General features: G+C 40.2%; 1 protein-coding gene across 2 annotated transcripts in view; it reads right to left on the minus strand.

The window, feature by feature from the left end:
• Positions 1 to 23,633, minus strand: part of CLIP1 (CAP-Gly domain containing linker protein 1) — a 61,099-nt gene that overhangs the window by 35,838 nt on the left and 1,628 nt on the right. For both annotated transcript variants that reach the window (XR_014591299.1, XM_083873978.1), the window contains exons 2-4: positions 14,356 to 14,554; positions 13,337 to 13,890; positions 945 to 1,069 (exon numbers count right to left, since the gene is read on the minus strand). Coding sequence is in view for 1 of the 2 variants with exons in the window: in XM_083873978.1 (XP_083730104.1) it covers positions 945 to 1,069; positions 13,337 to 13,890; positions 14,356 to 14,449 (773 nt within the window). In the remaining variant the exon portion in view is untranslated. The remainder of the gene's footprint in view (positions 1 to 944; positions 1,070 to 13,336; positions 13,891 to 14,355; positions 14,555 to 23,633) is intronic.

Genomic DNA, 23,633 nt, shown 5'->3' on the forward strand with positions numbered 1-23,633 from the left:
GAATTCTCATGAAGAATTCTCATGGAGAATTCTAGATCAGGAGTATGGAAGTGTTAAAGGACAGGGGGTCTCATCCACATTGGACTTCAATTCTGTTTAACACCAGGTTTGGAAAAGGGACTTTGAGAGGTTGAAACAGTATGATCACATCAGACTCCAGCCTAAAAAATTCCATTCAGATTCAGTTTTATATCCATAGCTTTCCCCCTCATCACATTCCTCTGAGCTGCCAACAGATGTGATGGCTGAGAGTTAAAAATAGAAATCAGATTTTAATTAATTCAATAGTTTTATATTTTATTACATACACACCATTTATGCATATTTGATGATGTAGAACATATATCTTTGGTTAAATATAGACAAAAGCCACTTTTAATTTTAAAGCTGTGATCACCTATGTTAAGGTGGTACAATCCTTGTTTTCTTAATGAGGTAAAAGACTGTTCCTTATGGCAAATGAGAAAGAAAGTTAAATTGTGATGTTAATTAATGCCTTCTAAGTGTGACTTATGACTTATTGGAGGCTCTGCTCCAGTCTCTACTAGGAGGCAACTGTTGGAACAGGAGCTTCCAGCTCCACGGATAGTGGAAGATTTCCCTTTAGTACAACTATTGGATATCCAGAGATTTTCTTAACTGAGCATTCCTTCCAAGCTGAGAAATCAAACAGGCATTCAAAAGAAGGAAATTGTGTTTTCCATTACCAGCCTATGAATAAAACTCACATGGGAGGAGAGATCAGCTCGTCCCACGAATGTGAGAGGAGTGTTGGCATCAGTGAATTCAAACCATTGCACGCCAACCCTCCCCACCACAGCAGACAAGGCAGGTTTAGAGCCTCCTTCCCTCCTTCCCCTGATTAAAAATTTCACAGAAGATATAAAAATCAAAAAAGGAATACAGAGAAAAATCTCATAAAGTAAATCTGGGGATGGACTGACCTCGTGCCAGCAACAGCTCCATCATTCTTTCCCAGGGGTTCATCCAGCTCTACTCCACACCATTCTCCTTTAGCAAAGTCAGTTTCTCCCAAAAAACGCACGACTCCGGCTTTTGTTCCTCCAACCTAAAGCAGTGAGACACACACCTGCATTTAATGCATTTCCAAAATAAAACACCCAATTCAGTGAAGAAGCTTTTGGCATAACCATGTTGACAAAGCACAGGAATGACATAAGCAGTTCCTATTTCAAACTATGTATTATTCTTTTGTCAATGAGTTTGTTTTAATGTTGAACAAATACTGATCTTCACAATCAAAAATATATTTAACAAGACACAGTACAACCAGTGTTCTGAATGCAATAGATTTGTGCTAGAGTTTCACATAAATTTCTACCAGCACACTAGGATTTCTAAGGTCTGTTTACTTCTTATTCTAATTCTGTGAGGAAAAATAAAAGAAATGAAACAAGGAAAAAATCCTTTCATATTTTCTCCAAGGAATAATTCAGATAAACTACATAGCACAGCCCTCTTGTATTTAAAAGAACTGATATAAAGCACGATACAGAGCACTTGGCAAAACTGTAGATATAACCAGCTATTTGAATCCTTGGGGAGGGAAGAATCATTTTATCTTTTCTTCACTTTCAAGAATAAAAAAATCCAACCCAAACACTCCTAAACGAAAGCCTAAAAAGCAGTGGCTTTCAAACTTATATTAAATATTTACAGCCATTCCAATTACTTGCAACGTCTGTGAGCTACAGCTTTTCCTAAGGGGAAAAAAAAACATTCTTCCATACCCAGGGGATGGAAGAATTAAATTAAGCGGAGAAGGAAAAGGTGTTGTGTGGCTGACACTTGCCAGGAAGAGCCACAGGATTCCTGCAGTTCAGGAAGACAATATGTTGTGTCCTAAATTTGTGCAAATCTGTTCAGCCTGCATCTAGCATTGTGAGAACAGGGACATGGTGATGGAAACCTCTTCAAGAGATTCACAGAATTCCACATGGAAAATGCACCAATGGCTTGAAAATGTCCACCTGTGTTTTCCAGCACATGTTTGTACAGCCAGGAATATTGTGAGGCCTTGGCAGAGAGCTTGAATGAAACCTATTAAAGACTCTGATTCTCCTTTTATAAACTAAAAAGTAAATTAGTATTTCATATCATTTTTACAGTAGACATTCTATTTCTTGGGGGAACCTCCCAGGATTACTAGAGAATAATGTGCTGTAAATTAAGATGCATGATCACAGCACATGAGGGAATTCACATTATTCCAGCTGGGAAGAATTCACTCACAAGGTCACCTGTGAGGAATCCAGGACTTTACACGTCTACAAAGCCCCAAGTCAGTGCCCAGGAGCTGCCACACATATTTGTGCTCCAGCTTCTGGCTCCAATGGCAAGAAGAGGCTTCAGCTGATGAAGAAAAATAATCCTAATCCACACAGGGAGAATAATGAACCTTTTGGTATTATTCAAGTGAGAAAGGTGGCAGAGGCGCCTCTTATCCACATTTAAGGTGGCAGTGTGCTTCTCTGCCATTAGAAGCAATGTTGGAACAACTGCAGGCCACCTTCAGATCCTGCTTTAAGTGCCACTGTAACAAATTATTACTCTCCATGGAATAAAAACACACAAAGTTTACAGTTATCATGACTCAGCCTAATATAGTAACTCGTAGAAGCTTTGGTATTTAGTGTTCTTGGCAGAGAACACACAAACAAACACTAGGACTGGCTTAGAAAAAAAGAATTGTAACTACTCAAAGAGTTACAGAGAATCCAGATCTCTGGCACAGTGGTGAGGAGGGAATACATAACACTGATAAAGAATTTCCTGGGAAGAACTACCCTTTAAATTGAGAGATGTGTTATTCATCCTCAGACATCAGGTACTTTTTCTAGGGGGTAAATATCTTAAGTACAAACATAAAAATAAATTTTAACTGCACTATCAGTCCATACTGAGTTCCGAGTTCTCCTTATTCCTTTTCTAGCAAGTTTGGGTAGGGGTTTTTATCTCTTTAGGTTTGTCTTGTTTGGTGGTTTTTTCTTTACAGATAAATTTGGAACACATCTTTAGGTGAAGAGACAGGTTAGTTCTGGTTAGAAGCTGTCTCCCTACTCAATTTCATCCTGTTTTCTACATGAGAAAACAGAATTAAATCAAAAGAGGCTCTACAAACCTATTTAATACATTAGACAGGAAAACTAGAACAATGGCCTAGATAAGGAGCATTCCTTCAAAGACAATAGTCAGGTTTGGGGTTGCACAGAGATTCCTCAATCTCCTTTTCCAGAACCCTTGAGCCAGGCAGTGGAATTTTTTTCCTGTTTTGTGGCATGTGTTTGCATCCGTGGTGATTTTTTTTAAACAAACCCAAATTAATTACCTAAACACACCCACCTAACACCTCTCCATAGGAAGGTGAGTGGGGTAAGTGAGGTAAGAGGTGTCTGAAGCACCGTGGTGGAACAGGATAACTCCATGCAAGGATTCCCAGGGACAGGAAAAACTGCTCCAATCTGTTCCCTCCAACTCACACCGCAAATCAACCTCTAGAGGAGTAATGCTGGCTCCAGGATAACACAGATTAAACTTGGGTGCAGAATATTCTTCCTTTTCTGTTTCATACCTTGGCCCTGCTCATCCTCCACGTTTATGTAAAAGATATGAAGAGTTTATTTTGAAGAGACCACAAACTGGAGACACAACCTGGAGGAATCTGGCAGTGCCCTGAGCCCCCTGGACCTGCTCCAGCTCCTGCAGAGCCTGTGACCCAGGGCCTGGTGGGAGCCACAAATGCAGGAATTCAGATCCCAGACCAGATGGGGCTGCTCCACACGAGATTCCCCGGGAGAAGCAGCAAAGTGACTCGTCTTGTAACCATGGTACCTGGGTTATTTTAAACAGGACTCAAGGGAGAATGCCAAAGGATTTCTGCTTTTTTCCAAACCCAGTCCACTTTATTTGAATTACCAGCTACTACATTTCTCTCTCTGCACTTGCTGTGTGTCCTCACAAGAGCAGGAATTGGAGCACCCTGTGGCTGTAACAGGCTTAGAGAATCTCTGAAGGTCTATAATGGGCAGTTTTGCTCAGTTTTAAGCAAAAGCTTTCCTAAATTTCAGCTTTAAAGACAGGTCAGCCCTCCTTTATAAAGCCTGAGACTACTGAAGGCTTCCAATTGTTCACACACATCTCTCTCAGAAAGTTTATTTATCTCCAACTGTAATTAGTACCTGCAAGTGACAACACCTGCCTTGAGAAGAAAATAATAATAATAATTTATTCCCTTGGCAGCACAATGTGAGGTGTTACTGTACAAGACAGTGTGGTAAAGGCTTTTCATGATGAAAGTTGCTGTACAGAGACAGCCTTAATAGTGCTATAAATGGGAAAAAAAGATCCTGACTTGAATAAACTCAGCTGTTCCAACTGATATGAAAAAAGCATTGTACTTATAGAGTATAGCATCTCTTATAGAAAAAAAAAATTAATTGTGAGAATTACAGCAAAAAAAGGTAAAAAATCTAACATCAAACCACAAAACTAGCTGTATTTGCCAGCAGATCTACTTTCCTGTACTGCATGAAGGACTAAAATAAAAACCATCAGTTTCTAAAAGAAACAGGGGAAGAAATATTAAAAGGTTTCTGAAAGTTCTATGAAAAAATAGAGCACGACTACCACAAAGACAGTTTTCCATGACCTTCTTTCATGCTAAGGCAGGTCACTAAATAATGGATGGAGAAAAGAACTGCCAGACCTTTTCTCAGTCAGTTCCCACACTCAATAGTCAGGCTGTAAAATACAGAGCTGTAATACTCCAGAGAATCTAGGTTAGACTACAGGTCATGGTGAGGTGAGGAATTTTACTTGGAACTCACTAGAGTTATGTCAAACACACACAAAAAGCGACTAAATTCCATTTATCCAATTACACCTGAGCTTACATTAATTCGCTGCCAGGTAAAGTGAAACAGCAAAATGGTTTTGGGAAGCTGAAATGGTTAAAAACCTCCTGGTGAAAGAACAGGGGGATGAACACACCAGACCTTGTGAGAACCTTTGTCGAGCCACATTTCCAACGATAAGGAGAAGCAGGAAACAAATAAACCAGTGTAACCCGGGGAGGAAAAAGAGAGATGGTGTAAAAAATGAGAATGTGAGAGATGGTGTAAAAAATGAGAGCGTGATTTGAGCAGTGCTGGTGGAAAAGAGGACAGCCAGTGTCTGAATGTTGTCAGTGTAACAATAGCTCTTATTCAAACCAGCCCAGAGGAGGTAAAAGGTGAATAACAACTGCTCTGTCTCCCCTTCTGCCCAAACCTGAACTTGTGGTGACTCCTGAAAGCATCACTTGGATATTTCCGCATTTTCAGGATAACTGAGCAGCACAATGTGCAGCACTTGGAAAAGCAAAACCCATCCAGCCACCCGGAGCCTTTGAAACACCTGGGACCCACTAATCAGGTTCTAATCAGAATCATCTTCCTCTTGTTTCTCCAAATTTAGCAGAACTGTTTCCAGCTGGCAACAGAAATTGTGTTTAATTGATTTGTTCACCCCTTCAAGGCCAGAAGGGACAAAGGGATCATCTCCTCTGGTTCTCATGGAACAAGGTCTTTACATTTCACCCAGTTCCATCTGTAATTAACCCTGTAACTGTACTGAGCTCATTTCTGTGGGGATGTTTTTGCAGCAGAGCTGATATCCATCAGGAAACACGCTGCCACTGACAGGCTGTTTTCATACTTAATCACTCCATTGTTCAAACATATTTAAATTTCAAATAAACCAAATTTGACTGTGGCCTCTGGCCACTGGCTCTCATTATGATTTGTTCTGGAAGATTGCAGAGCTCTGCAGCATCCACCATGCAGGTACACTCAGGTTTTAAGTAAGACACCTCAATTTTCCCCTTTGAACATTAGCAGTTTAAGTTCTTAAAATCTTTCACTTTCCCTTGCTTGAGTCATCTTTCAGCTGTGTTCTGAATTCCTGCTGAATTCCAATGGGTTTTTCAAATAACCAAGTATATAAAAAACTGAGTTCTTGAACCTATGAATGAAGTCAAGTGCTAATTTTGAAGCTAGACTGTGAGTATTCAGGATTTTAAAATAATAATAATCCCACCACATAACTCCAAAATGGCATTTCTCCCATTAAATCTATAGTTTTAGAGAAGGAAGAAAAGTGTTTGACAAAGCTGCCATGTTTTAGTTCGTCAGCATTTGCTTGATCTGTCAGTTATTGCCTTTTTTGCTGAGATTAGACAGATATTAGGTATTTGCTTTAGACTATCTTATTTCCTTTTAAAAATACTTACACAACATCCAACACTGGATTGTAGCATGACTGAAACAGCGCTAGAACATCTCCCAAACTTTAAACTGGCCTCCACAATTCAGATTTTTCAACCCAGCAATTCTGTGAATAGCAGGATTACCAGTGGCAGTTTTCCTGTGGCATTGGGTTATGGGTGAGTGACTTCACTATCTAAAAATGCAAGAGTGACTTCTACTGCTTCCACTGATGTGAACAGGATTCAGACGAGCCTTGATCATGTGGATTCTGTGATGTGCAAAGTTCTGTGAAGGCAAATTGCAGCTTTTCTAGAGCTGGTGGGCAGAGTCTCCACCTTCTATTGGGCTGTTTCCATGGAACTTGGAAGAATTTGCTTTGAAACCTCTCCACTTCTACCCAATTTGGTTGCAGTCGACTTGGAAGTTCAAAAGCAAGGCCAAAGTGGGTAAAAAAACTCATGTGCAATAAGACACACACTGTGCTACCACACAATCCTTCACTTCCAGAGAAAACAGTTTAGTAACTAAACTGATGTGCTATTGAGGTTCAATTCATTCATCCAACTCAAAGGAAACAAACAATAAAAAGCCCTAACAGCAGTTCCATACTACAAAAGCCACATGTGAATTCATCACCACCACAAAAAAAAAAAGCAAAAACTAGAATAAGTAAATAAACTGTTCCTTCTCTCATCCTGTGTTGAAATGACTTAGGACAGCGTGTTCCTGGATAGTCCCCCTTGGGAAGGCAGGGAGAGGGGAAGGGAGCCAGGGAATCCACAGAAACAAAAGGAATTAACTACTCCCAAAGCATGTGGGGAGTCACCAGTCCCTGCCATTACAGCCCAGGAACTCACACGCAGTTTGGACTTAAATAAGGAGTTGCCAAAACAGAGTGACTCAGACACGACTCTTGTCTTGCTCTAAGTCAAGTGCCTTGCTCTAAGATAAATTTAACACCTTAGCTGTGAGCAGATAGGTAATGCCCCGTCTTGAAAAATGCTTAAAAGTAACATTAAAAGGAAGCAGAGATTTGCACAGGGGAAATCACCCAGATGATGATTTGCAAGCAAAGCCTTTGGATAGCCCTTGTCCCTCAGATATTTTCTCATATGTGTATTTCATGCTGTAGCAGCCACTTAGTAAACTAATCTACATCATACATTACAGGATCCAAAGCGCTGTGCCTAAGCAGACATACATAAATATAAGAATTACTTTCATCCTTGATTTAACATGACAAAGCCATCGAAATACCTCACAGTCACCTCAGCTCGAGGATAAAGCAGAAGTGTGACTGAGCAGTTAAAACTGTCACATTTGATGGAGGAGGCTCTTAGGGAAGAGCCCCAGGAAAACACAAACCACTCACACTTTCCCAACTTCCAAATTTTTCTTCCTTTCCCATCTTGGTATGCTTTGTGCCAGATATTTTTGCACTGTTTTAACTGTAACACCACCAAGGAGTATTTGTTTTCGTAACAGTTAAATATTACATTAGACTTTTAAACAGACTAAGCTCAGAAGTGCATTTGCTATTCAGAAAGTTCTGAAGTCCAGAAAAAGAAAACCTTAAAAAACACCAAAAGGACAATACTAAAGGGAGAAACTCCTCTCTGTCAAGTTTCTTTTTCCCTTGGCTGCTCCTCAGAGCCCTGGAATGTAATCAGTTGACAGCCCTATGTCATGTTTACTTGCAGATAGGTTACACGGGTGGAAACAAATCTGACAATAATCTCCTATCAGCCCCTGCCTGCTCCAGCACCAAAGACCTTGGGAAGAAACAACAAAGCACGGAATAACTTAACAGCCAGCTCTATAAAACAGGGAATAACAAAGAGAAATAAAATGTCATTCGTGCACAGGAGGAACTTTGCAAAAAGGCCACATCAGCACTGTAAATTGAGTTTGCATCTTTTTGTGAACATATGGACGGGGGCCGAGTTGCAGCTTTGCAGCTCAGCTCCAGAAGCAGCAGATTTGGCAGACTGAGATGAAGCTGTAACTGGTTAAATGAATGAAAGCACTTTAATCCCTTGAGAAGGCTAAGGCCCCTTAGGTTGATAAGATTTTTATTTATTTATTTATTTAAAACACAGCATCTGGTCCCTTCAGGGAAAAGCCGTTGATGCTGTCAAAGCTGCTTCAACTTTTGGTACAGGCAACAGTTGTCACAGAAAGCAGATTTCTCTCTTTTATTTATTAACAACTTGGCTTTGTTTTGGTCGGGCAGTTCAGGGGGGGTTTGTTTGTTTGTTTTCAAAATCAACTTTGCATCGGGCTCTTAAGAAATCCTAAGTGTGCAACACCAGGGCAAACAGGTTCTCTGGCCACAACTCAAACAGGAAACCCAAACTGGCTGAGCCTGAAAGTAATTTGTTTTCTGAATTGGTTTTCTGTTGTTCTTTCCCCATCTGGTTTAGCACTGAGCACGACACTTCCACTGGCACTTCTTGCACAGGAATTCTTATTCAGAGCAGGTTCAAATGCTGAAGCTGGAGCCTGATTTTCAGCAGAAAAATCAACTGCAGTTCTGGCAGTGTGTCATTAACCCCAGAAAGGCTGGATGAGGGCAGGGCAGTGCAGATTTCCACATCAATTTTCCTGTGTTACAGAATCCCCAAATACAAGACCAGGCTGTCCAGAGTTAATGTTCTAACTGTTAAATTACATCCACATTCCAGAACATACATCATATGTTAAGAATGGAAATTATGCCTGATACAGAGCTGTTTGAATTACTCTTTGCATTAATAACTCTTCTTTGGTTTAGCCCTATTTTTACACAGTAAAAGATACATCAGAGCACCAAATGAAAAGCTGAATAGTGAATTATACATATTAAACCCCAATTCTTTGAAATATCTAACTTATCTACCTATATTTTCAAAATTTCCACATATATCATGAGGTATTGTTGGTTTTTTGTTAGTGAAAGGAAAATTGAGCACAAGCTTGCTGAATGCTCAGATGCACTGGGATTTGAGAGAGGCAGATTTATCATCAGAGATTCCCAAGACAGCAGAAGCACAGGGTGCTGTTTCAATTAATCATCTTTAAGGAGTAAACTACAGAAATCTAAAGGTTCTTTTCCATTAGAACATCCATTTAGGGCTATAGTACTTGAGTGAATACTTGTGTATTCACTCATTTTGATTTGCTTTGACTCCTCTGGAATCTCAAGAGAAAGAACTTCTAAGACCACAGGACAATGGGAATTTCTCCACAATTATTACACTTCCCTTACGGGCATTGATGTCTACCATGAGTTATTTTTCTGATGTTTACAACTCAATTTAATGGCCTGGAAATGTCTTCTTCAAATTGAGGGGAAAAACTAGGCAAGGTTGTAGCTGATTGTTGTAAGTATTTTTCTGCAGGCACCCGCAGCTGACATATGCAATACCTTGAAGCACTGTCTGTTTTGATGTCAATGTCTTTTTAATATCCAAGGTCTTTTGGGAAAAGAGGTTTTTCTGCCCCCTGAAAAAGCGAGGCTGCTTGTTTTGCCTCTTTTTATCTCTGTATCTATAGCACTGCTCAGCACAACCTCACATGAGATGCTCTGAGCAAGCTGGTTTTCAGAATACACAGGTGATCACCTCACAGCTCTGCTTGGTTTTTGCTTTTTGCTGTGGAATTTTTTTTTTTTTTTTTTTTTGGGGGGGGGGGGGGGGGGGGGGTTGTTTTTTGTTTTTTTTTTTTCCCCCTCTGGAAATTGTCTTTCTTTCTTTTACTTCTTTGGAATAACCTTTCTTCAACTCTGAATGAAAGTCCCAAACAATCTGTATGTAACCACTATTCTTCCTAACGTTATCTGAATTAAGGAAAGATCATGCAGGGCACCTGTCTTCACAATCAAATAATTCAGGGATACATTCACTGGAAGCTTCCTTTATCACTAACCCTTAATATTTTGAAAATGTAAGTCCTCCTGTAGAAGTTTGGGAAGACTCTGATATAGGACCTACTTATCATTTGTTAATTCTAACTTAAAGTGTACAAAAGACTGGTGAAACCACCGGAGATCAAAGGAATAAGAAAGAAAAAAAGCCTAAGGTATCTTTTCTCTACGCACAAAACAATACAGGCCATGCACTGGAGCTTTAATCACCTCCTCAAGACTTCTTTGCTCCCCTAACAGCCTTTAATCAAACCAGGTCACCGCTGAGGCAGCAGTTTGGTGGGGCAATGCAGAAGCAAAGTGAGGGGTGACAGCTTCTTCTCCTGGAGAGGAGAAATATCAACATCTCTGCAGGAACAGGGGAATGTTCCCACAAAACTGAGCTGCTGGGAAAGCCTGAAATTGAACCCGACATTTCAAGTTCAAACTTGTGCCAAATTTGCATCTGTGTAACGCAAAAAGTTGAGATGTGAGTTAGTAAACACTGGGGAATGGCCTCTTGTTCCTTGTTAATCCAGACTGGGCAGACAAAAAGGGCTGTAAGATTCTGCCCTTTTTGTTGAAGTTATCCAAAATCAGCCAGTTATCAACAACAAAAAGAAACTTAAAGTAATTTAACTGATCCACTGCCATTAAGGACATTTTAGAATCCAAGTTAGAGGAAAAGAAAAAAATGAACAGATTGAAATACTTCAGTATAACACTCCACACCCTGAGATCACACACTAAGATCAACAAAGCTGAGGCCATCTGATGTCCATTCTGGAATGCAGTCCTGGCTGAGGAGCTGTGCCTTACCCATCTATGAATCTGCCCTCTAGGACATCATTTTCCAATTAGCTGCTTTAACAGGGCTCCCAAATGAGCTTTTGTCTATCATGAATTCATTGTTCTACACTGCTGGAGGCTCCCTGCTCTCAAACTGCTAATTCCCAGCAGTTGTTTTCCCCACGTGTCCATAATCACCAAAAAACCTCCACAAAATACTCACAGCAGTTGATCCAAGCTGCAAGAACTGATGGATGTTGCAGCCCTGAGCCCCTCCAGCCCTGCAATGGTGTGGTCAGACTGGAACACGCCATGTGGCTGTGACACCACATTGTCACTTAGAGGGGAAATTCTGTGCTGAGGTGGGACTGGCAATTTCCACCCAGCTTTTCATCCTCTTGTGTAATGTATTACTGAAAAGGGAGTGCTGTGAGCATAAATAAAACCCAGAAAATGTGGGTTTGTCCCTCTGATGGAACAAGTGACACAAGTGACAGGCAGGTCTTCCCCAACAGCTGGTGTTGGTTGGAGGCTCTGAGGACAGCTCACAGAATTACTCAGTGACACCTCAACTCCACAGTTCAGTGCTGAACAGGAGTTCAGTGCCAGGGAAAAGTATATTAACAGATGAATCACTTATTCAGCCAAGCTTGGGATTATTTGAACCAACCTGGCCACTTAAGATATTTACATCTGAATTATTATTAGACACGAGAGCAGAGTCTGGGATTTATTACAAATAATTAGCACGGGATCCCAAAGGATTAAAAAAGAGTAAACAAGGATCCTGCCCCTTTAACATTCACATTCCTGAGTGTCTTATACTGGTATAGAAATTATAGTTATGCATCACCAACATACTGTGCTAGGAATTACCCCAAAACCTCAAACTACAATTTGATGATTCATGAGGAAGACTTAAGGCAAACAGAGGTAGGAGAGAGGATGAAATATTAAGTTTAACTCGTCCTGCTTAACAATTTGGGACCTTATTATTATCAAACTGTGGCACTTAGGATGTGCTGCTTCTGCAATTTGCACTAATTAGACACAGGGAAGGCAGAGTGATGCCTTCACAGCACCAGAGAATTCTCCCACCCAAAAGGGACATCCCAGAAGGGCTCACAAAGGTCCTTGAGGAAAAGGCAAACAAGTGGTTAAAGCCCTGATGTTGTCTGGAGGACAACAAGGCTCAGTCTCTGACAGAAATAGCCAGGGATAAACCACAAATCTTTGTTTCCATTGGCACTCCAAGAAAACACATCTCAGCCCAAATCCAGCTGCCAGCCAACCCCTGCCCTCACTTCACCTTTGTCTCCTTCCTCAACTTGGCCCTGTTTTTTAAGCTCTTCTTAAACAGTAAGAAGAGGCAAATTCTTCCTTTTAAAATACAACAAACTTAATTAAAATACCAGTCCACCTTCACTGCAGAATTATTATCTGGTGAGGCAATGCAGGACAAACAAAATCCAGGAGATTTTTTTATATATATATAATGTTCTTACAGTAACTCCAGCAATGTTTCTATGCCAGGATACTCGCACCTGCCTAATGGAAATTCTAAAATTGTATCATAAATAAGAAATTATTGTATCAAAATAAGAGCAAGACAAATCTTCAGCTGAATGATTCACTTGAGTAAATCAAACCTAAAATCAGGTCTCTGTTACAGTGATCACAGACCTGGTGGGCACACAATGATCATTCCAGTCATATATGAAGGCTACATAAATAGTCTTTAAATTAAGAATATAACATACACAACCTACAACCAGCTTTCTGATTATTATTTTTTTAAAAAATATTAAACATTTTTTAACATTATTGCTCATAACAGAGTGATTCTCCTTTTAAAAAGGTGAGATGATACACTGGCAGAAGCATTTAGGGGGCTGAATTTAGGAAGGGCAGCCAAGTAATGTGGCACATCCCCAAGAGCACACATAATTCCAGGCTGATCAGTGGCATTATGTGACTGCTCCTGCTCCTGCCTATCACCACTCAGGAACAATCAATTATTGAAATATTTGCTTTCTAAAGACACAGCCCTGGACAGGGCAGAAGACCTGCATGGAAATCTCACACTCTTGGTTTTTATTTAGCACGACTGGAGCTCTTGAAGATAAAGAGAGATAAGCTACAAATATGTTGTTAAACACAATGTTGCGTTCTAAACAGTGGCAAAACATAATAGATTAAAACCTGCCAAAATAACCATTTTATCTTGGTTACTGCCAAGATATTCCCACAGCATGCAAAGAGCTTTTTTAAAGGAGACACTAGACAAAGAAAGCTAGGGCATAAATTTACATTATTTTGACCAAAGAAATGGCAGAAAAGTTTTGAATATTAGCACAAGTTTCAATGAATCAATCAAAAGCAGACAGGGAAATCTTACCAGCACTCGATCTCCAATTTTGAGCTCCCTTTCTCCTTTCTTTAGTGATCCAGCTTCCGAGAGATTTGATATAGATTCACTGGCAGTTTTGGAAAGATTGCTAATCTGAGAAGGAGTTCCATGTTCCTTAGCAGCAAGGGGGGTTTTGTGTGGAATTCCTGACGGGGGGAGTGCAGCAGTGGAAGAGGACACTGATGTGGATGTTGGGGATGTGGCTCTCGAGGCATGAGCTGTCTGGGTACCGTTGGCTTCATCCTCTGTCACCACTTTCCTGGTGAGTTTGGAGGGCCTTGTGAATATTCCCCTGAGGGGTTCACACTGGAAATAGCGAACTCCAGCCACCGAGCCATCGTTCTTCCCGATGGGCTCATCCAGGACGATCCCCGCCCACTGCCCCGGCGCAAACTGCGTTTCCCCCAGGAACTGGATGAAGCCGGGTTTGTTTCCATTGACCCAAACGCGCTCCCCGACTCTGAAATCATCCACAAACTCCTCGTGTGTGTCTGCAAGGGTTGTGCTTGAGGACTTCTCGCTGGGAGCTTTTTCTGCTGGAGCTGCAATCAAAGCACAATGAGAAACAATGGGGATCAAATACACCAATATTCCAAAGATCATCTTACTTAGTTTCAATGTAATAATGTTTCTAATTAGGAGATCACAACTCTTGATTTTCCTGTGCAAACGCTGTAATCTCAGGAAAAAATAATTCAAAATCTAAGGACAGAGACACTGAATGCATTTAATGAAGGTTTTGGTAAAAACCTTGTAAAAACCACAAGTCTGACTTCAAAAACTCCTAAAGCATTTTTATCAAGACACGGTTTCTTTGAGGAAAATTGTTTGATCTCCAATAGACAACCTTTAGATTTTTTTTGTAAGTTCTACATGTAATTTTTTAAAATCAGAAATACAAGCAAAAATACACTGGTGTAAAGAGTAAAAATAGTGTATACTACAGCATTCAAGATACTTATTGTCAGAAGGTGAGGGAATAATTAATATATTTAACTATTCCTTACCAGCAGCAACAGGTGTAGGTGTTTTCAGCAATGAACCCCCGTGTTTGATGGTCTTTGAAGGAGCTTTAAGTCCACTTGGTTTTAGCATACTCATCTTTTTGCAATACCAGTGGTTATCCTCCTCCTCGTCTGTAGCAACTATCTTTTTCCAAACATGGAGAAAATATATTGTTCAAGCTTTTTCAGCTCTGGAATAAACCTGTATATAAAAAGATCAAACACGAGCAAAGATCAGTGTTAACTCCTGCAGAAGGGATTTCTGTATATCCACAATCTGTGTATAAAATTCATTATAAAAAAATGCTTTCCAGAAGCAACCAGCAGCATTTCCAACTCCCCATCTTCTGAAAGCCACTTCCTATTAAAACCTAAATCATCAAAAGAACTCACTTTGCTGAATGCTGCTGTATTTATCTTGAGATTTAAACTAAAAGGCTATTTTAAGAAAGAAAAACAAAGCCCTTAACAGCATAGCTAACATTACACATAGATTTAACTGCTGCACACACACAACTGTTTTCAGTCACATTCTTCCAGTGTTGCAACACCCCAGCAAAACCAACTAAAGAAACAGCAGCAAGAGAAATCAAGACAGCCAGGAATTTCAGGATAAAAGGAATAAAATTTCTAAGGGATTGGAACTGAAAGGCTTAAATTGTTTCAGAGTTACACGATGACAAGTGAAAAGCAAAGAGCCACCTCAGCTCTCTGTGACCTCAGATCACAAGATACGCTGGCTCGCAGTCCCCACCAGTGCCCCAGCTCAGAGGAGGGACTCTTCCCAACGTTGCTAGGATAGGGCTTGGAAGCCAGCTCCAAGCTTTTCAGGGAACTGTGTTCTGCCACAGGAGGCATCTTCTTTCTGATTACAAAAGCTCCAGAAAGGCTTTTTCATCTCTAATGAAAAAATCCGTATTTTTTTACCTCGAGTGCGAATTCAAAGCCGAACTTCAAGGCGACTGCTCTCCCCCCCTCTTCAAAGGAATAAACTATTCTGTGTGAACACAGCTTGGCTTTGTGCTGACTTTTAGATGAGGCACTGCCAGAACAGCTACACCACTTAAACAGCAGCAGCACACACCTAAACAAAAACCTGAAGGGAAAAGGAAACGGGGCAGGCAGCAAGTTTGCTCAACTGTTTGCTCAGAACACGTCAAACAAGAACTACAAAGCAGGTCCCAGTCCTGCCCTTTACTCAGCACTCTTGGCACCTGTCAGGACAGAAAGTTGGGCAGCTCCAGCCTCCCCCAGAGCCCAGGGGTGCAAACTGGCAGCTCAGCACCCAGTTAAAGGTAAAACAAACCTGCCAGGAGAGACGGCTCTGCTGCAGCAAGGAGAACTTAAGGAGAATAAACCAATCCTGTCTTTATGTGCCAGTTGGAGATTTATCCCTCCTGTGTTATGAATTATTAATCAGCGTTCCTAAAAATCAATTCACTGCTTTGTGAACCTAAACACCAAAGCGAAACATTCCTTATGATATTTCAAGACCTGCCACGGCAAATTCAAGGCAATTTTCTAAGTCTGCAATTTAAAAAGCATGAATTACCACCTTGGATGTAATTGTGTTTGCCTACAATTTAAGTTCTGCTCCATGAAAATGATGAAGTGCTGGGAAGATTTCTGAACTTTTTTTTTTCCTAGCGTTGCCTGAAGTTTGTCACCCACCTGCCTGCAGAGTTATGACTCTGCATCAAATGTCCTTATTTTTCCTTTTAGAAATCTTCTAAAACTGCACTTTGATCTTATCAACCAAGGGTCTGAAAAGCCTCGTTTTCTCTTTTATAAATGTGTTCCCTTCCTCAGGCTACAGCCCCTATTCCTTCCTCTCTAATTCCAGAATCTCTACGCTCACCTCCCTTACTTTCCTCAACCCATCAAAATCCATGAAAACAGAAAAACTGTTCAAGATAAAGAAGGATTTGGTACAAATACAGAGACAGGAGGAGCCTCATGGTCAGTCCTTTTCAGTTGACAGTCAATGCCAAAGACCAAACTGATGGAAATTTGGGCCAAGGGGAGTCCTCTTTAAGGAACACTTCCCCTAAAGCCTGGAAGCTGGAACTGCTCCCAGCACTCTGACATTCTTTTCCATAAATCACCTCTTTTTTGGCCCCTAAAGACCATTCCAGCACCACCACAACTGCATTGTGCAAGGACAGGTATATCAAGAGCAAGCACACACCACCTTACCACCCAAATTAGACTTTGCCAGTTTCAGTTAATTATTTATTAATAGGTGGTTAACAAGCCTCTGCTCAACAGAAAGTTAGAATGTTCTACCACTTCATTTCTTGGCTCAGGGTACTCATTCATAGTTTAATCTTGCTCTCCACAGTCATGGGTTATGTATTTGCTGTGTCATTTGCTTTTCTCAACACACAGGCCTTCAACTAGGCCAGAAGTAACACAATCCCTCCTGTCCTGGTTTCAGAGTTACTGAAATTGTAGCTTAATTCAGACAAAATAAAAGCTAAGATTATAGGCAACACTTTTTGATTAGTGAGTGCCTCACTGCAATAGTTAAAATGCAACTTTTGGTCTTAAGGACAGGGCCTTTGGAGCAGCATTGCCTAATGGAGCTCATAAAACACATAAATTTTTGCATCAAGTGATTTCAAGCATTACACACTCCAACATATCCTAACAGGCTCCAGATGTCAATGATCTCATTTCAGTGCTCATAAAAGACAGCAGCTCACTGCTTGTCTCAATTTGTACTCTCCTCCCTTGAATCTGTGTCAGCTCTCCTGAAAAAGGATCTCTATAACCAACAGGCAAAAATGTTACCGTGTCCCAAAATATCCTGTCAGGAACCTAAGGAAAAGTCCAGAAAGCTTCTGATAATATATTCCACTGAAGTCTTCTACCAATAACAAAACTGAGCATAAAAAGAGATTTTAAGCACAGGCTTTACACTTGTGCCATTATTGGAAATATATGACTACACACAATATGAACTTTAACTGATTAATGATATCCTTATTTACCTTTTAAAGACCTCTAAATAATGCATGGATCAAGCAACAAGTTGGGAACCACTGATTTAAGCAAATAAATCCCACTAATGTGCTATGTGCTAATAGATATGAATTCTGGTGGCAAGCTGATCTGAAAAATAAATAAATAAATGTAGCCACGTAATTACAAAATTACAAAAGCAGAATATTTTCCAGCCGTCAAAAAAGGAATTCCTATAATAACAAGAAAGCAGCTGCCCAACATTCTTTTCAAGACTATTTTCAACAAATAGTACTCCAAAAAGAACTAAATTTAATGAGAACACAGGGAGAAAAGCCTCAGCTCACTCTACTTAACCCTGTAGTCACAACAAGAATTTAAGTGTACCAGTGGACCACAGAATAGTTTAGGCTGGAAAGGACCTAAAGCAATCAATCCAGCTTTTCCTAGTTCTTCAAAACACTTCAAATTAAAAAGATTAATATTTAACTTAGTTAACACCATTAATAAAGTAAAAACTGATGGGAAATGCCTTGCAATGCCAATGCATTTCCAAGCTCACAGAGACCACTTGATTTGTTAATTGTGCTGAGCACAGAGGTGCTTTGCAAAGCACACATAAACAGTCACACTGAAAGGTAGAGAGTAAATATTCTAAAAAGGGTTTGTAGAACAGATAACTGCTGAAAAATAATCTCACAGGGCCCTATAAGCAGAGACCAGCACAAGCAACCCCTTTGGCAGTCAGTAATAAGCACCTAGAAAATAAATTCCCATACCATGAAGAAAAGGTAAAATGACCAAAATAAATCAGAAAATCCTTCCGTAGAAAAGCTAAGTGGAAAATATATTGCAAAGACCACCATGATGCAGTAACTTCATCTGACCTGAGAGAAAAACAAACTCAGCACAAGAAGCACTGTTTGAAATCTCTGCCTGAACAGCGTTTCTTAAATACCTGTTTCATACTTGTCCAAGTGCTGCTGCCAAGCTTGAAGGAGCTCATGAATCATTCCCCAAATATCTGGAGTTTAGAGAAAGTAACTTGGAATTTTGAACCTGGAAAGATTTTCCCTCCAGTCCATGAGTTACTCCAAGAGCTCTGACCCCACACAGTTATGAACACAACTCCTAAAATTATTGCAGTCTTAAAACTAAAGCACATAAACATGTTCTCTATGATTCAGATCTAATTCCTACAGCTCCAAAAGTTGTATTTGCAGACTCCTGGGCTGTCATTACACTCCTGTAAAAAGTGACTGTAGATATTTACAAAAGAACATAATAGTTTTAGTTGAATTGATAAGCTTTTGAAATTCATACCTCATTTAAAAATACAACCCCCTTTTGGCTTTGAACAAAATCAATGGCTTCTCCTTGCACTGCTCTTTGCTGCTGGAAAATATTTCTTTGTGTGCAAGAATGAGCCAGATCAGAGCCAAACCTGTGGAAGATTCTGAGAGGAGTAATTCATGCACAGCAGGTGCACAAACTGACCAGACTGGGATATGCCCAGCAGGATCTTTACAGGAACAATTCTGGATGAAAGAGGCACAAGAGAAGCTGAATCCTGGAACAACAAAAAAAATCTTCCTAATCCTGACTCCCTCTCTGCTGCATTCTGGGTCTATTGGAGAAATTTCTTACTGGGCACCCAAAAAGTCTGAATAACCACTGTGCAAGCAGTGGATTACATTTACAATGAAATATTCCAGAGCACACAATACCCACTTTAAATGTCTCACTCAGCTTCAAAGCCAGTCCTGTACAATTACAAGTTGCTAAACCAGAAGAATGGATTTGGAAGCCCTCATGCATTCACTTTACAGAGCTTGGTGTTTCTGGCCACTCACTACTTAAATACAACTGTTCTGGAGCAATGAACTCACACCCAGCTCTCTCTGCATTGATCCACTGAAGCCAGACAGTGAAAAGGCAAATGAACTTCTCTCTGACCCTCATGCCTCTGACTTACTGCAAATTCCATGTGTTTTGTCAGCTCTGATGCATTTATTGAATGGGCACAGCAAGTTCAGACCGAAACACACCAGAAAGCACCGTAGGCATTTGTTAACAAAGAGAGGCACAAACAGCAAATTGTGGTGGGACTGAGGTAAAACCCTCTGCAGAGGCCACTGTTAAACCAAAATGAGCATCTGAACGTTGCTGAAGGATTTCACTGCACTGCTCAGGGATTACACTGAGGAATCTGAGGCATCTTCAGGTATTACTCACATTGAAACTGATATAATCTAAGAAAGAATTTGTATATAAATCAGAAAATAAATGGAATTAAGAATTTAAGATTTCAATACAAGCAGAGTTGGCATTTGGAAGTCAATATTTGATTACTCATTCAACACACAGCAATTAGAGAAAGGGAGCTTTTAAAAACACAGCTTCAGTTTCATTTTGTCTTCCAGGAAACATTGATTTTTATGTCAATTAGTCAAGTAATGTTATGAACTGAATATAGCCTTCAGATACATCAGTACTAGGAGAAAAGACATTATTTAATTCAATGTTTGTTATGCCAAGTGCCATGAAAACATTTATTTGGGTTATTATGCTCTGCATAGTGCCAACATCAAAACCTGAGGGCTGGTACTTGCCCATCAAACCAATCTTTTGTACCTCACCTTTAACGGTAGAAAAAAATTGGATTCATGACTCAGCTGATCAGGTAGAAAATAGCAAAAATAACAAAAAAACCAAACCAAACCAAACCAAACAAACAAACAAACAAACAAAAAATTCCAGACCTTTCAGATCTGTTGTTTGCAGGTAGTGGAACAGGAAATAAAAATTTTGTAAGAAAATAAGCAAGAGGGTCTCATAACTTACACAGGATCCTTATGACATTCTGCTTTCCAGCTCAATCCAACATAACTATCACAGGAATTCCAGAGCTAAACCCTTCACAAAGGCAAACACTTCTCATACAGCAACCTCAAAGCCACAGTTTCTTATATTCCATTTTTAACATAAATACTAATTTTACTAAGGATAGACTCTTGAAGAAGTGCATCTCTACTTAATTTAACCAGGCATAACTATTAAACTGACAGAACAAAAGCCATTCTTGCTCTTCTGAAGTGCCTTCCAGCAGCTACCAGGATAACTCCAGGAAATTACTGCTGCATGCAAGTTTTAGTAGGGCTTTAGTCTAACCCAAACACAGTTTGCTTTTGCTGCCATAATAACACGAGCCCAAAGCCTGCAGGAATTTGGGAAGTTTGCCCACTGGGATGACACAGCTCCTCTGACAGCGGCACTGATGTGATGAACTCAGCCTGAAACCAAGAGTGGCAAAAACCAACAGAAACTGAAACAGAGCTATCCTGTCGGTGGCAGAGGGCCTGAAAAAACCTCCCAACTGTTTTCCAGGGCACTGGCTTAGGTAAACATTCCTTAGTCTGAGGCGAGCAGAGTGTGATCAGTGAGACAGCAGCGCACAGGGATCTCCAGAGCAGTCCCAGGGCTGTAACACAAACACTCTGCCTTGTCATCGCTCATCCCACCATCGAACCGGGCTAAGGACATTCCCAAAAATAGCTCCTGGGTTTTTCACTCCAAAGAGCAAATCCATGTTTCCTTAAGATCTCAAAGATGCTCCCTCTGTCTTGTACCCTGAGAGGGACTGGGGAAGAATGTTTAGAACTACAATGCTGTCCCTCATTAAGGACATGAACCCACAGCTCATCCAGCAACTTCAGATTTATTTCTTAATTGAAATCAATAGTAGAAGTTGTATTTCTGTACCACAGAGATGGCTGGAACTGTTCTCCACTTGAGTTCACAGATCTCAGGGTATTCAGAACCAAAGGCTTTTAGATCATCTTTCAGCATCAGCCAGGCCTCCACACAAATCTATATTTCTCCTTTGATTTTGACCAGCTGGGTAATTTCAACTAAGTAAAGTAAAAAGCAGGAGATCTCTAATAAAAACAAATCCTATTCCTACTGGTTTCACAGAAGCAGGTGAACCAGGAGGAGGGAGACTTGTGTTTAAAGAGTTTTGAGTTTCTCCCAGTAGCTTTAGAACAACTGATTTCTGAAGCAAACTTGTCATCAATACATTTGGTAGCAGCAGGTTATCTGTTTGTTTGGAGATAATATAAAATTTGAACTTAATATGGTTAGGAAAGCAACCATTATGAGACCCAAATTCACTGAAAATTGGTTTTAGGGAACTGCTGAATTGCTAAATAAGATACAAGGATGTTTTTCTGCCTTAGGAAGTACAAGATATTTGCTGCAAATTGTATAAACAGGATTCTCCCAGCACACGCCAGGGAAAGGGAAGAGGTGGAGTGAATTCCTATAACTCAGAAACTGTACTAAGAAGAAGATGAATCAGATCAAAGATACTAAGAGGCTTAGGACCTGAAACCATCAGTCAGATATTACAGCACTGCTATAAGGAAGGTAATTCATCAAAGCTTCAGCTCTGCTTATGGATTTTAATTCTGCATCAAGGACATTTAAAATCACCCTGTTTTATCATTCCAGAACTTGCTCTGCTCATTCAGGTTCCTAAATGCCTGAGGATCCTCTGTAAAGAAACACTAAAACACAGACTGTTGAATATGAAGCACAAATGAGAGAATGTCTAAAAAAACTATTTTGGGCCAGCAATTAACGAGTAATTTTTTTTTCTCAGTCTATTGCTATTTCAAACACAGCCTGATCAGTCTTTTAAAAAAAGATTCTGCCTATCTTTAATTAATCAGGAAGAGCTGATAATTGTTAATGTGATGCAAACTCTACCACTTCAAGTTGCCACTGTGCACACAGATTATAGAAACATTGCTGCTCTGGTCTATTAAAAGATCAGAAAGCACATGATCCTCCCTCCCTAGAACATCATTCCCTACAGAAGGAATCAAGGATTGAGGAGTAGAGAAAGTTTCCAACTAAGTAAATAATTGCCATCTCTTCTGGTTAGCTCATTATCATCACTTACTCATTTTACTACATTTTTCCCAGGAAATTCTTGTCCTCCAAAGAACTCCATTTCAATAAGAAAAAGAACAATTTGTTTGTCCACACTGATTTTTGCTGACAATAATGCACTTCAGCCATCCCAGTAAGTGCAATCAGGATAAAATGATGATTTTGGAATAGCAGAGTCTCAAGTTTAAGTTATTTGGGATCAACAATTTAAAACTTGAAAAAGAAAATATCATCCCCTGTCAGCCTCAAGCCCCACAGCATTTAAAGGCACAAAGGCTTCTCCCTAATACAATCACAACCGAAGCAGCTGAAACAAAGATGCTGCTTTTTATAGCAAGGATTTAATTTTGATAGACTTGGGTGAAACTGTAACTGTTTCACACTGGCTGAAAACATCAAGTCAGCTGTCTCTTTTTAGCTCTCCCTGCTCTCAGCCTTTGAAATGAGCACCATGACTGCTGCACGGCTGGCAGAGAGCTCAGGACAAGTACAAATTCAGAACTTAGATAAATATTGCTGTGATTGAGTGGATGCTGCTGGCAAGCAGAGCAGCAGAATGAGAGAGTCAAATAAGCTGATTCTGTACAACACTGAGTTTCTCTCTATGCCTTGCAATTTCCCCTCATAATAAGCTAAAAAATAGACAGTAAGATTGTAAAGATCAGGGAAAATGAATAGCTTTAAACAGTGGTTCTTCTGGAAACAGCGAAGATGTGTCTTAGAAATTAAAAGAATGTTTGGCACTATTCCTCTGAGTTTGTACAAATAATTTATGAGATGTTCCAAGTGGAAAAACTTAAGTGGGTGTTAAAACACAAACTTGCACAGCCTGTCCTTAGATACATCTCCTGAATCCTTCACAGCCTTTTGGGGGCCACCAGATTTGTGGGTATTTCTGAGGGTCAGTCACAGGGTGTAGCTTCACTCTGCAAAAACAAATGGATGTGGAGGACAGACACCTGCACAAGCTGGAGGTGTTTAAATCATCAGGGAGCTGCTGACAGAGTTCTGCTAGTCCACACCGAGGAAATGGTTGCTCCAGCAGAAACTGGCATGGGGCTGAGGGCAGCTGAGATTACAGCTAATGCAGTATATAATTGCCTTTCATGAAATAACAAAACACCATCCATCTGAGGCATTTCCAAACATGCCGCTCCAATAAGGATTCCAGCGAGTTACTCTTTCTGTGTGCCAGCAGAGCCAGTAGTCCCTAAGGAATGCCAAAGGATTAAACAAGAGCTGCATTCATTCATGGTTGTCATGTTCAAACATTAGAAAACTTGCATTCAACATACAGAGCTAACATTTGACCCGAGTGTTTTAGGAAGAGAAAGAAAAGCAGCTCTGAAAAATCATATTGG

This window comes from Zosterops lateralis, assembly GCF_965231275.1.
Source record: "Zosterops lateralis genome assembly, chromosome: 17".
NCBI classification, from domain to species: Eukaryota; Metazoa; Chordata; class Aves; order Passeriformes; family Zosteropidae; genus Zosterops; species Zosterops lateralis.